Source organism: Chrysemys picta, chromosome 7, assembly GCF_011386835.1.
Source record: "Chrysemys picta bellii isolate R12L10 chromosome 7, ASM1138683v2, whole genome shotgun sequence".
Taxonomy (NCBI): domain Eukaryota; kingdom Metazoa; phylum Chordata; order Testudines; family Emydidae; genus Chrysemys; species Chrysemys picta.
In genome coordinates this window covers 114,680,776-114,695,001 of record NC_088797.1, presented here as the reverse complement: position 1 = coordinate 114,695,001, position 14,226 = coordinate 114,680,776, and the positions used below count along the sequence as shown (strand labels likewise).

Here is a 14,226-nt window from a genome sequence, read left to right as displayed (position 1 = left end):
AAAAATAAGGTATTTTCCCCTGTGGACAATTTTGACTTTTTTGGGGGTAGGTGGGGGGGAAACAAGCAGCTGGGGGGCCTCACAAGAGTTGTATTTTCAGGTGCCTTGGCTCCCTGGCCAAGCTATGTTCCCTCAGGATGCACCGCAGTGTCCCCTCTTGCAGAGTTGCCATGGTGCATCATGGGAGTCTCTGGACATGGTGCATTGTGGGAGATATAGTCTATCTGGGGAACACAGCCCATAGAGGAAATTGGAAGCATAAGACACCCAAACAACTCCCATGAGGCACTGAGATGACAATTCTAAACTGAGTAGTTCTGGTTTTGAGAAGAAATATTTTGGATTTAGTTTAGCTAAACACTCAATTTTCAGTCAAGAACCAGTTTAAGTGGCAAATTTTCAAGCAGTCCTAATCATAATGCATACACACAAGGAGTCCAATTTGAGGTTACTCAAGCAATCTTATTTCTGGCATTTCCTAAATTTTGAGCGCATGACTTTGTGACCATAATGTTACTTTTTTCTGTGTAATTTTATGGTTATGTAAAGAAGGCCTCTCCCTCTCAGAAGAATCAGCAGCACTGCGTGTCAATGTTATGCATACAGGGAGTGCAAACGCTTTTGACTAAGCCTCTCTTCTACAATTGTCTCTCTGCCTTTCTTCTTCTCCTCATCCATCAAGCACCAGACTAGACTGTCTGACCCGGCTGGTCAGCTTTAGGGAGCAGTGAGAGCACAAGTGAGACAGTTTTCTTGCTCTCAGTTCCTGTGCTTGGCACTACATCAACCCCCAGCCACTTAGAGGAACAATTTAAAGGGAAGTCCTGTTCAGCCCCTGCAGGCCTGGGATGAAGCATGTGCATCTGTTCTATGGGGATAGCAGCACAGGTGCAATCCAGTCACACACAGGGGCTATGAGGGGACTGTAGATGGAATCTTTGGAGAATTTAGCTACTGAATTCTAAGCCATCTCTACTGAGCAAGTGCAAACCAAGACTTTTCAGTCTTATAATTTGCCAAATTTGGGCAAATTTTCATGGGGACAGAAAAAGTCACATCCCTGACATCAAGGCCTCCCCTGCTGTGAATTTTCAAGTCCCTGCTCCAAAGCATGGGGACACGAGATTTCAACCAAAAAGTTGTACATTTTTTTTAACATGGCAAAACAACATATTTTCCCTCACTCTCATCCTCCGAGACAGCTGAACTATTTTTGCTGAATTGGGCTAAAAATCCAGTTTGAGGCAGAAATGATATGGAAAATTTCAGCCTGAACGGTTAGCATTTGGCAAAGTTATAAGCAACTGAGAACAGGGTCTTGTAATAGAAGTTTTGGGCTATGTTAACTACAGGCTGAGCTAATTCCTCTGCATATTAAGAGTATATTCAATTTAGCATGCTTTGTTTTACCTATTGTATATTTTATACGAGTTGCAGTACTGAACCTAGGAAAACAAATTAAAATATAAAACGAATTATAGCATTTTTCCAGTTAAAGACCTTTTAAAAAGTGGATCACTGACAACTCAGTTCTTATTGAAGTATCACTCCGTGAGCAGTTTAGAGAAAGAGAGCACAAGGTAGAGTCAACTTTTCTTCATCACACCAGTGCCCTGACAAGCAGAGAAAGATCGCGGTACATAAATTTACCGCACAGTTCAGGGGACGCTCCCACTGGTCTGAAAGAAGAATAGTTATGATGGGCAATGGAATGATGTCCATCTCCATCCTTTAGGAGAGATTTTGCTCAACACATTTGACCTGCCACTCAGCTGATCAGTCCTGGCAGTAGAAAATAATGAGCAATGGCAAGTAGCAAAAGATCTGCTCTGATTTTTCATTTTATCTTTTGTGCCTTGCCACTTGGGGCTTATGTGATGAACTTCAAAATCTTGGGTCACATGTTAAAGGAGGCAAAAGACTCCAATGTCTGAGGTAATAGAAGAGATAAGAATCCAACACTGGGATGTAGACAAAATGAATAGAAAAGACTGTTCAACCAAAATGTTAAAGTCCCACACACCAGATATAAGTCCAGGGAAGCAGAACGGTATCATTTTGAGAGAGAATTCTCAATAATTCATTCTGAGTCATTTCTGGAAAGTTCCATTAATAGAAAATGTACTCAGGAGCTAGATAATGACGGTCCTGTTTATTTTCTTTATCGACGGGTGCATTATGCCTCTTTCTGGATTGAATATACTTAAGCTGCAGCTAAATTGGCAGCCCAGCATGCCACTCCATATTATGGCTGAGATTTCCAAAGCCACCTAGGTGATTTAAATGCCCAATTCCCAATTGTTTCTAATGGAAATCTGGCCTTCAAATCCCTCAGGCAGCTTTAAAAATCTCAATTTACATCTCAGCTCAGACATATAAGAGGCAATAAATAAATATAATGGGAAGTTTGACTTTAGTTTTAATAATAATACAGGCCTTTAAAAAGACTCTTATGGCATCTGTTCTCTTCTAGCGAAGAGAAGCTGTGGTCCCAGGGACTGAGTTAGGTTACCTGTGTTCTACTCATGATTCTGCCATTAACTCACTAAGGAAAATTCTGGCTCTGTGGAAGCCTATAATGGGAGCTTGCTACAGTAAGGACCTTACAGATATCTCGAAAGAAACACTGAGGAATTAATAGGACTTTACAGGCATGAAGTATTGTAACCGGTAAAACCAAAACTAAAATTATGCAATTAAGATAAATTAGACACTGATCTAGCAAAGCACTTAAGCACATGCTGAATTTGAAGCACTGAAGTCAATGGGACTACTTACATACTTAAATTAAGCACATGCTTTAAGTGCTTTGCTGGATCAGTGCCTAAAAGTTTTTCTTTGTTTGCAAGTATTGGAGCTTACAACAAATAACAACTGGAGTCAAAATGATCATTTTGGTTTGCCTGCCAATTATATTTTCCATGCATATAGCATGCCACAATTCTGCTGAGATCCAGTAACCTAGTAATCTCTATCATTGAAACGCTGTGGTCTGCTCTTGTACCAAAGGAGGAATTTTTAGTTGAAAGTCAAAATGATACTACTTTGAGACATTTTACAGAAAAGCAGCTTTGTTAGAAGGTAGCCAGAAATCCAAGTGTCTGGAAAGGATCAATTTTAGACAGGCAGAGAACCAAGATTCTTAACAAGGAGAGGGGACAATGTATCACTGGTGTGTTACATTTTAATGTAAACATTCTCAAGAATGGTTCAGTTGGAAGTGACATTTCCTGTGCTCAAATATTTGTAAATTATACTACTTGTAACCCTAATTATGTAAATATTTTGAGCTTCTTAATACCCTCTGAACTACTGGTTGTCAAACTTCTTAACCTTTTAAAATTACGTTTTTTCCTTGAACTTCATAATTTCATAAACATGTTATAGCTGGAACGGGATCATGAAACACTTTCCCCCAAATTCTCTATAGTAATTAAGAGACAATGAAAGTAGAAATCTATAGATATGAGTTACTGGCAAGAGCATATTTCATGTACTTTCTGATCAGAACTTCATGGGTGAAAGCACAGAGTCAGTAATTTTTGTAAGTGTTCTTGTTATTAAAATACTAGTTATGCCACAACCACATTTATTTTCCTTCAAATTTTGTCCTTCCGATTTGGTAAACATTTAAACTTGTTCTTTCTAGCTTGAAAGAAACATGGCTTCTTCCTTTATTCCTTGTTTTGCACTAGGATGTAACATAATGTCTACATAGATCCATGTCACCATAATAGCATGTTGTTCCCTTGGTTGGCACTGGATTTCTCTAGGTTCTATACAAAATAATTTCTCAGCCGGTGAGTGGTAAAGTGATATTTAGGATTTGGAGAGTATTTTCCATCAATTGTACAGCAACTACTTTTTAATTGTCTAACCCTGCAATAACATCTGCACTGGCAGACCTCTGCAGCTGTATGGAGCCCTATGCTTTTAACTGGGTTCTGCACAAGTACAGGGTGCGGGTCCAAATGCAGGTTGAGGACTTAAGATACAACAGGTCAAATTTTGGGCCTAAAAGTTTGGATGGTGTCACTACCTAAAATTTCCACAGTATGTTACAGACTTAGTTAAAGATGCTAAACAGCAGTGGGCTGCAGGCACCACTGTGCTATGGCTTTGTAAGAATGGCCCTGTCGTTAGCACAGTTTGGGATCACTAAAGTACAATCTCAGAAATGCTGTTTCTTCCTCATCCTCAATATTTCATCCAGATCCCTATTTTAACAATTAAAATTAAGAATTTAATTTTTCATTTTAAAACTAATTTACTGTCAGAAATGGATATGCAAACTTACTACTAAATATGGGTCCAATTCTGCCTCCCATACTTCTCTCTGATGCTTGGTATTTACCTGTCCCCAACTGGTAGCACCAAGTACCTTTTCATGAATTGCATTGTGGGGTTTCTTGAAGGACCATTGATGAATGGGGCAGAAAGGCTTTTTACAAACTGTCCACAGACGTTGAGTGCACAATCAGGACAATCTGCAGATAGCTTCTCTGCTTAGAAGAATTACAGCATGTCACATTTGGTTAGCAGCACTGTAGCCCTTTCTACTCCAATTTTCAGACTTCCAGAAAGATGAATAGTAAGTTGCCTCATGCCAAAAGTGATTGCTATAGTTAATACTTTCATACACTCAACTGTCCTAACCATTTACCTTTAGGGCTGAAATTTCCCATAATTTGGTCTCTGCACAAGGATACAATTTACCTTTTCTTTTCTTTAAAGAAAGATAGTTTTAGTAAGACTGAAGTCAATTTTGTTATGGAAAATGAAAAAAGAAAACACAAAACTTTTCCTAAGGAACTCATTTTCCAGTGCTCTTTTCCTTTTTTGCATCCATCACAGTAGTCTTTATCTGTAGGGAGGGATAGCTCAGTGGTTTGAGCATTGGCCTGCTAAACCCAGGGTTGTGAGCTCAATCCTTGAGGGGGCAATTTAGGGATCTGGGTCAAAAATCTGCCTGGGGATTGGTCCTGCTTTGAGCAGGGGGTTGAACTAAATAGACTCTTGAGGTCCCTTCCAACCCTGATATTCTATATTTGTGATCACATTATTAGATGCATACGTATCAAATTTGTAGGGGGAAAAGTTGTATTGCATTATATTATTTGAGAAACAATATGTAATCACATAACTAATAGCTATTTTGTATGCATACATGCATATCAGTGGTAGAATTAAGCTTCACTTTCGCATTTTCTGACTTTTGAATGCTTAACAACCTTAACATTACATTACCAGGGTTTATGGCAAAAAAAAAAAAAGTAATAAATGTAAATGGCCCAAATCTTCAAACACTGGCCTCTGTTTTTGAACCAACAATTTGTGGGTGCAAATAACTGCAGTCAAAAAAATGTTGTGTGCACAACTGTATGCAGGCATAATTTAGGTAAGTGGCCATACCTTAGACATCTACATTACTTGACTTACGGATGCACCATTCGACTGAGAAGACCACATCCCCTTTGCCCTGCTCCAGATGGAAAGTTGCCATAACAGTGGAAAAGGGAGTCCAGGGATATTGGGGAATCCCTAGCTTAGCTAGCTTTATGCCATTTGCCTCCTTGCACCTCCAGCAGAAGGGGCATCTTAAGGTGTGTCTTATTTTTATAGACTTCCCCCCCCCCTTTTAAGTCAGTTGTGGTGTTCAATGGTCACTGCAACTGGTTGATTCCTTGCTGCTGACCTTGGAGAGTCATAGCCACTCTGCTTCCCTGGTAGAACCTTCTCTCTCTCTATCCACTTCCTCCGACTGAGATGCTAGGAGAGGTAAACTTTGCCCCTTTAAATGAACATTCACAACTTTCTCCTACTTATTTCAGTTAGGGTGCACCTACTGCTCAGAACTGCAAACTGCACTATTTCTTAAAATTTAATTAGAGCATCATAAAGCAATGGTATTTCAGCTTAAATGCTTCTCTTCTGTTTGAAAATATTTAAGAACACCCTTAGCAGTAACCATCATTGTTCTTAGCTCTCTTAACCCCCTCTCCCCCACATCATTCTGCAATGTGGAAAGATGAGGGGTAAAGTTTTCAAAAGCGCCTCGTGACCAGATTTTCAAATGCATCCAGCTGAGCATTTTTGCAAATCTGGCCTCTTAATTTACATGCCTAATTGGGAGCTGAACATTTCTGAAAATCTGTCTCCAACTGTGGGTGCTGAACACCTTGGAAAATCTGGCCCTAAGTGACTTAGGGGCCTAAGTCACATTTTCAGAAGTGACAAGCTCCTAGGTATCTAGGTCTATTTTGAAAATGGGACTTAGGGACCTTGGAAATTTTTGCCCAAGGTTTCTAAATAATAAGATGTGCAGACATGCCAGCTTGTACTTGCCAAATTCTGTATGATTTGAGGCAAAAGGACAAGGGCCTTGCACCACCCCATGTGCAGTGATTTCTCTATTAGGCACTTTGGGAAATGCCATTATTACTTTTATAAATATGCATGGTTCATTATGTTAATGTGGATAAGAAAGTCACGACCTCCACAGTTATAACTGCTCCCGGAATGCTTCTGTAAACTTAGCCAGCAGATTCCTCCTTTAGTTCGCACCATTTTATAAAGCTGAACAATAAGTCTCAGAGAACATGTTTATGATTAAAGCAATTAAAATAAGATAGGGACATAAGAGAAATTTTCACCATGAAAGGGGGTTTTCACATTGTTGGCTGTATACAAATCCAGTCACTCCAAACCCATGCTGACCTCAGATGTAGCAACTGCAGATAATATACACTGTCACCATCAGGAGCTCAGTGCTGCAATGCAGCCCTTACCTCATTACATGAATACATTCTGGCTCCTTGGTGAAGCTGTAGGCGTAGCCACTGGATGTCGTGCCAAAATCAATAGCCACAACAACAAGGAATGACTGCTCTACAGCGTCATTTGCATCAGAGTCCTTCTGTTAAAATAACAGAAACAGAACAGATTTTGAGTCACTGTTTAGAGACGGAATTGTAATCTGCCCTACCTTTCAGCGGCTCTGAACTGCAGCAAAGCATTCATTTGTCTCCTGCAGAAAAGTGCGGTCCCCCAGAACCATATCAGTAGGTTACATCCCTTATTGGGCATGGAAATGCAATGTACATCCAAACTAACAGTTAATTCTGGTACCTTTCACACAAATCCAAATGAATCAGAAATCCTTTCGTGTTTACTTCCAGTAATAGCTGAGACCTACATGGCTAGCTACCAAACTTTCAGAAAAACATGTTATACCTCTGTGTATCATATATGGAATGCATGAGAATGCTATAGGGTGACCAGACCGCAAGTGTGAAAAATCGGGATAAGGGATGAGGGGTAATAGAGGCCTATATAAGAAAAAGACCCAAAAATTGGGACTGTCCCTATAAAATTGGGACATCTGGTCACCCTCTAGTGATACCATACATGGAATACAAAGTAGATTTAAAAAGTTATATAAGCATGAGTCTGGGTTGGTAAGACTGCTCAGAAATGGTGAAGCCAGGAGGAAGGTGTGCAGGCCAACCCAATAACTGCTAGTAAAGCTTTATACGGCACCACAGCATCACCTATTGCTGCATCTTTTATGGAAAACCTATTCTGGAAACATTCTAGAGATTGTATTGGAACTAATTCTACTATCCTGCTACCTATCCCTCTGCCTGTAAATCCATGGGCCTTAGTTACCATCAGTTTAGTTTGACAAGACTCAGAGGAGAGAAAATGTTTAACTAATGAATTGAAAGCATTTCTAAAAACATCTTTAAACAGCTTTTCTATCCATAGAAGCAAGTGTGGAGAGTCCCACAGGAAAACCAAGATTCTCCCCTTTCTTCTGGCATACAGCCCCCATTCCTAGCTTTTTGCACTTATGAAATATCAGGCCTTTAACTATTTACTGGCATGAAGCTGAATATTGCTTGTTCCGGGCCCTGGGCCACTGTCGTTTTGTAGGAAATAGGAAGAAATATTTTTGTGGCAGTTTGATATTTTTTTAAAGAAAAAGGCAGCTATTTGAAGCTGCTCAGGGAGCTGGACTGATGGAATAAATCTTGGCAGAGATAGATTCATGAGCAGAGTTTAAGCGAGGTACATGATAAAATTTTACTCGTATGTTTCTACCATTTATCACATAGTTCTACCATTTGGCCATAGATGTTGCCACCATGGATATGGAAATATATTGTATTGTATACAAAATGCAAAACTTAATTCAACCTTAACTATGCAACTGCAACCAGCGCCTCCAGAATATATATACACACCTTGCACTTATTAGTGCCTTCCCTTCAGGGGTGTGTCAAAATACTTTATAGACACAGCCTATGTTTTTATTACATTTTAAAGGGACACAATCAATTACATTGTTCAGCTTAAAAAACCTGGAAGAGGACCACTCTCAGAAGTTCTTGTCCTAAATTTTCAAAACTGGCAAGTCATTTTGGTGCCTAACTTCAGATACTCCTAAAGCACCCACTCTGAAAAATCAGGCCTCTTAAAAGTGTCTCCAGTTGAGCACCCAAAATCACTAGTCACTTCTGAAAATTTAGGTTGAGCTTATGTCCCAGTTCCAGCCATGTATTCTCTTTTTTGCAAACCCATCATTGCAAATACTTAAACGATATCACACAACTTCCACTGAGAGATTCATAGTAAACACATCAGAACATAAACACTCTTATACTAATCACGCTTTTTACTCTTATACTAATCACCTTTTTGTGTACTGTGCTACTCTCAGTAACAATTTTATCAGCCCTTTACAGCTGACTGCAAGGAGCAAGGCAATTGTCACAGTAAACTGTAGTTGCAAGCTACAGCATAATTAACAAAATGTATACAGCAAACGATACTTTACTAAATTGTCCAAAGGGACAAGCTTAAAGAGATTTAGTCTACATACAGATTTAAACTTTCTACACCCTTTGCCACTTACCCATCATCAAAAGCCAAATGGAATGAAGAACTAGCCATCTCATTGATGCACAAAACATGGAAACATTTGGCCTCTTATCAAATGAGGCTTTAAATACGGCTGGGTGGATTGATTTAAATCAAAGCAATTTAAATCACCAATTTTAATTATGATTTCAATCAACAAGCAGGAAACCTTAATTTAAAGAATCACTTTTAATCATGTTTTGCATTTGTATTTTTTAGTTATTTTCCTAAAGAAAGGGTGATTCCTATTGGCTGGTAACTGTTAAAACATGTTGATTTGCAACTAAAGATAACCTTTACGTGAAATGCAGTGCTAACCAGGAGAACACACTATATCCATACACATTTTTTAATGCAGTTAGATAGCGTAACCTACATTTATTCAAATTCTTAATTTTTACATTTTTATTATGTTAGAACATGGTGAATGATGCATTATTTATTTACTAGATGATGATTTTTTACTTCTGATCTGAGTTCTATTTGGGTGGAAATTAAAATTTAATTAAAAATGCACAAAAACAGAATTTTATGTTTTGGATTATATAAAATCTGACTGCATAAGACAAAAAGTTTATCAAAACACATTTTGCATTTAAAACTAGCTGATTTAGTAAACAAAGGAAGTATTATCTGTAGTTAGTGAATTGAACTGATTATTTCTGATCACAATGTCCTTCAAGATAGTAGATCTCCTCCTCTCTTAGTTTTTATTCATATACTAGAAGAGAAAAACAAGCTTTTTCAATTCCCAATTGGTTTCTTAGCTTTGAATGAACTAGTCACTGAACTGAACTAGCTGAATAAACAGCGATGAAGGAAATATTCTCTCTCAGCCTGCAGAAGAGGTTATTGCTGTCAAAAAGCTGGGTTAGCACCTCAACAAACCCTGGTTTCAGATGCTTAGCCAGCAACTTCCACCAATTCAGTATTTTGACCTTCTTTAAAACTTGGCAGCATACATGTACTGCTTAATATTATTATTTGTATTTAATGTAAATGATTTTAACAGATTATAATAAATTCAGGCCCTAACCTAGATTGTCAATTTCAAAATTTTCAATAGTTCATTGTAAAAAATAAACACACCTGTATTTAATTTAAATAAAAATATTTTTATTTAAATTAGATTTATTTTTTATTAAAATCTGATTGATTTGATTTAAATCAGCTTTTACCCACCCTGAAATAGGGATGGACAAACAGGCTGTTATTTTGAGATATTCTGATTCAAGGGTCTCCATATTCAGTAGATATTCAGACCCACCATTCCTTCTTTCATTGAAGCCCCTGGATCCTAGTAACTGACTCCCTCAAGGACCACCTAGGTGCCGGGACTTGTTGGAGGTTGGTGATTAGGAGTAAGGTCTTGGAGGTCAGAAACATGAAGATTTGGTGGGTAAACTGAGTATCAGGCATCTGGATATTTTCAGAGAGCTGTTCGGAAACACTGCTGGCTGCATAGGGCTGATGATGTTTGGGCATTCTGGAAAATGTATTACTCAGTTCACACAATGGGCTACCTGATCTTCCCTTCTATAAAATTATGCCTTCTTAGTCTAGAAAATGACATTCCCCCACAAGCCCTTTACATTTTACAGAACAATGTCAGTGTAGTCTGTGCTGTAAATAACTAAGACCCTGCCTCCAGGGGCTTCCTATTTACAACAGAGAACACAGAAAAGAGCCACACCAGGGATGACCTGATGAAGGACAAATCTCAAACTTTGAGGATTCTTATCCTTGATTTCTCTAATTATACACTTCATTGGCACACCATTAAAAGGCTTTGCAGAAGTAGTGCATTCACAGGACAGATAGGAGAAAGAGGCAAAGAGTGGGAGAGTTGGACTATAGAGCCGTGGAAAAGAATGCAGAAATCTAAGCAGGGGCTGAGCTGTGAAAAACCTTTAGGTAAGTATTAGCAGCTTTGAACTTGATATGCAAAGCCAGGCGAAGCTGGGGAAGGGATTCTACAATGGCAGTGACACGTTCCGAGCACCGCTGTTTTGTGAGTAGTATGTGTAGTGCATTACAGTAGAATATGCACTGTGTTACAGTAGAACCTCACAGTTACGAACACCGGAGTTACGAACGTATCAGGAATCGGAAGTACGCAATCAAGCAGCAGCAGAGACAAAAACAAATACAGTACAGTACTGTATTTAACGTAAACTACTAAAAAAATGAAGGGAAAGTTTAAAAAAAGATTTGACAAGGTAGAAACTGTATCTGTGCTTGTTTCATTGAAATTAAGATGTTAAAAGCAGCATTTTCTTCTACATAGTAAAGTTTCAAAGCTGTATTAAGTCAATGTTCAGTTGTAAACTTTTGAAAGAACAACCATAACAATTTGTTCAGAGTTGCGAACATTTCAGAGTTATGAACAACCTCCATTCATGAGATGTTTGTAACTCTGAGGTTCTACTGTACTTGTGTTGGCAATCCCTGGGGCTTAGCTATAAGGGGTGGAATATGTCAAATAAATTAATGTGATTTGTGCTTGTGGAGCAGGAGGTGAGGGGAAGTTAAGATAGGTTAAAGAATCATTCCTTAATGGAACTTTTCCTGACCACTTAGGGTGTTCCCCTCAGGCAATTGTAAATGTTTTATTTTTCTTTGTTATGAGAGAGGGAGAGAGAGAGAGATAGAACAGAGAGAGTGACGCATATGTGTTGAGATCCCATTATTATATAAGCCACTTTTCAGAGAACAGGGAATATTTCAGTGATTGCTCAAGATCAGACAGCAAGAGAATGACAAAGGTGGGGATAGAAGGGATTGTTTTGTAGAGTGGTAGTGGATGGGCTTATGCAGATGAGTGTCACTTTCCTCTACATCTGTCCTTATATATTTTGGATGGAATTCTGTCCCCCTTGAAGTCAATGACAAAACTCCCATTGACGTCAATGGGACCAGGATTTCATACTTTATCTCTTCTTCTTGAGCTAGTGGAATAGCTCCTTTAACTTTTTGTATATAAGCCGTGAGTTCTGTAACTGATGACCAGGAGACTGAGGAGTCAGGAGTCCTGAGTTCTTATAGGTGGGACAGGCAGGAGAAAATAATGTCAATGCACTGTCCAACATATATCCTATATTTCTTACCGCAATATGAGTTGGAGACAATGGTGTTATTCCTGGGTCTCCTAAACTTTTAGCCGGGGATGAGTAAGCAGGTGTGGAAACTGCATCTGAAAGAAAATGAAAGAAAAGAAAACTCTTCAGCAACTGGAGCATACAAAAATGTCTATGCAGCAGAATAAGTAGGTCAGTATAAGAGTAGTTTGCTCTCTCCACCAGTGCACAGTTTGTCTGTTGTGACAATCCTACCATTAAAGCAAACATAAAGAAGGTAAATTCTATAAAACCAGGCTCTATGAATAATTATGGTATATTATTTTGGTTTTATAAACTACACCTCTACCTCGAAATAACGCTGTCCTTGGGAGCCAAAAAATCTGCATTATATTGAACTTGCTTTGATCCACCAGAGTGCACAGCCCCGCCCCCCAGGAGCGCTGCTTTACCGCGTTATATCCGAATTCGTGTTATATCAGGTTGTATTATATCGAGGTAGCGGTGTATTAAAAATATTGCTGGTTCTTTTGAAGGTCTGCTAGTTGACATGTGTTCCAAGTCAGGTGGGGGCTGTACTGACAGCTAATTTATTATTTGAATCTTCTGATGAATCCACACAGTTCATCCAAATCCCATAGGTAATCTGGTATAGCAAGCCTTAAACTGAACAGTCGCTTCTAGTATCTCCACTGATGCCAGTTTACAAAGTTGTGATTTTGGTTTTGAAAGATTATTTGAGTTCCTTGGTTGAGCGCCCTCCCATATTATGCATCATTTTTTAATGCAACATTATTCAGAAATCTCAGCAGACACAAAGAGCTGGTACTATGTGCACCTCCACTAATATCTTACAGTTAAAATTTGAGAATTCCTGCAAACACAGAAAATGAACACAAGATGTGAGATCAAAAGAGACTAATTTCAATAGTAAAAGAGCAGTTTAAATCAATTTGACAATTCCGTAGGAGCAAATTGCAATTACTGTCATAGGCATTTATTCTTAAACTTTCCCAGTGCTCAGTTTCTTCTCTTTAATACATCCACAGTGAAACACATGGTACAGCTGTTAGTAGTGCAGTATTGCTCCCAGCTGGGAGGCAGGAAAGCACCATTAATGAATGATAAAATAATTCTTTGGTTTTGCATACAACATTTAAAATCTTACTTAACAAGCAGAATATCAAGTACTTTGCATAAATACTGAAATATACTATTTGAAAAAATCATTAAATATTCTTACCCTCACTCTCAGAGCTAAAAATGTACCATGTCAGTCCACTTGTGGTAGAGAATAAAGGGGGTAAAGGCCAAATTTCTGCTCTCAGATTATGACAGCACCTCTCAGGCTGCTTAAAATATATCTATATTAGATGGTTGTATCAGCCACTTTGTTCATCTGTATAAATTCCTCCTTGTTCCAAAACATGTGCATCTTGCAATACATACTTGTATGTATTTGTGTTAGACTTGAAAGGGGCATGTTCTGGCCAAGGTGGGAAGGAATTAGCACCCATGTTCCTCCTAAGGTCTTTTGATACTTCAAGACTGACCCAATACCCTTTGAAGTCAGTCAGTACGAGTCTTTCCCTGATGTGAATGGTCTTTAGGATGCTGACTTTGTAGGAAACAAAGTATTCTTTTCAGCTGTTGGCCTATGTGTTTCTAACATTTCTCTGTGTTGCTACCTCTTATCCTTACCTGTCTAAATTCCTGTTTTAGTGATCTATATTCCGTGCATATGCGCAATCACAGACTCTTACTGTGTGTGCCTTGTGTGAAACAAAGAAAATCCTATGTGTGAGTATACAGCTTCCTTTGTTTCCCAGAGAGCAATCGATAAGTGACCTTTTGATGCACTCACTATGGGGCAAATTCATGCTTGATGTAACTCCATTCAAGTCAATGTAGTTACAGTAGGAATAATTTGGTCCAAGAAGTCTATAAATGGGGGAATATAGACACAGATACAAATGTAATATCTAATAAATAAAAAATGCTGAGCTGAGAACAGGGGGCTGCAATAGAAAGTAGAAAATGTTTTCAACAGAGAGAAATTGATTTATATGCTTTCATTTACCAAAATGTTTAAAATCAATTGTCCATGAGTCTCAGCCTCAGAATGTCTTTCTAAGGACCTCATCTACAGATGTGCCAAGCACCCACCACTCCAGTTAAAGGAAATGGGAACTGCAAGTGCTCAGGACTGCTGAAAAATTAGGCCGTT

At 38.6% G+C, this 14,226-nt stretch overlaps 1 protein-coding gene across 2 annotated transcripts in view; it reads right to left on the bottom strand.

Annotated features, from left to right (window-relative positions):
* Positions 1-14,226, bottom strand: part of HSPA12A (heat shock protein family A (Hsp70) member 12A) — an 81,023-nt gene that overhangs the window by 44,130 nt on the left and 22,667 nt on the right. For both annotated transcript variants that reach the window (XM_065552392.1, XM_065552393.1), the window contains exons 2-3: positions 12,030-12,115; positions 6,789-6,916 (exon numbers count right to left, since the gene is read on the bottom strand). In XM_065552392.1, coding sequence (XP_065408464.1) covers positions 6,789-6,916; positions 12,030-12,115 — 214 coding nt within the window. The remainder of the gene's footprint in view (positions 1-6,788; positions 6,917-12,029; positions 12,116-14,226) is intronic.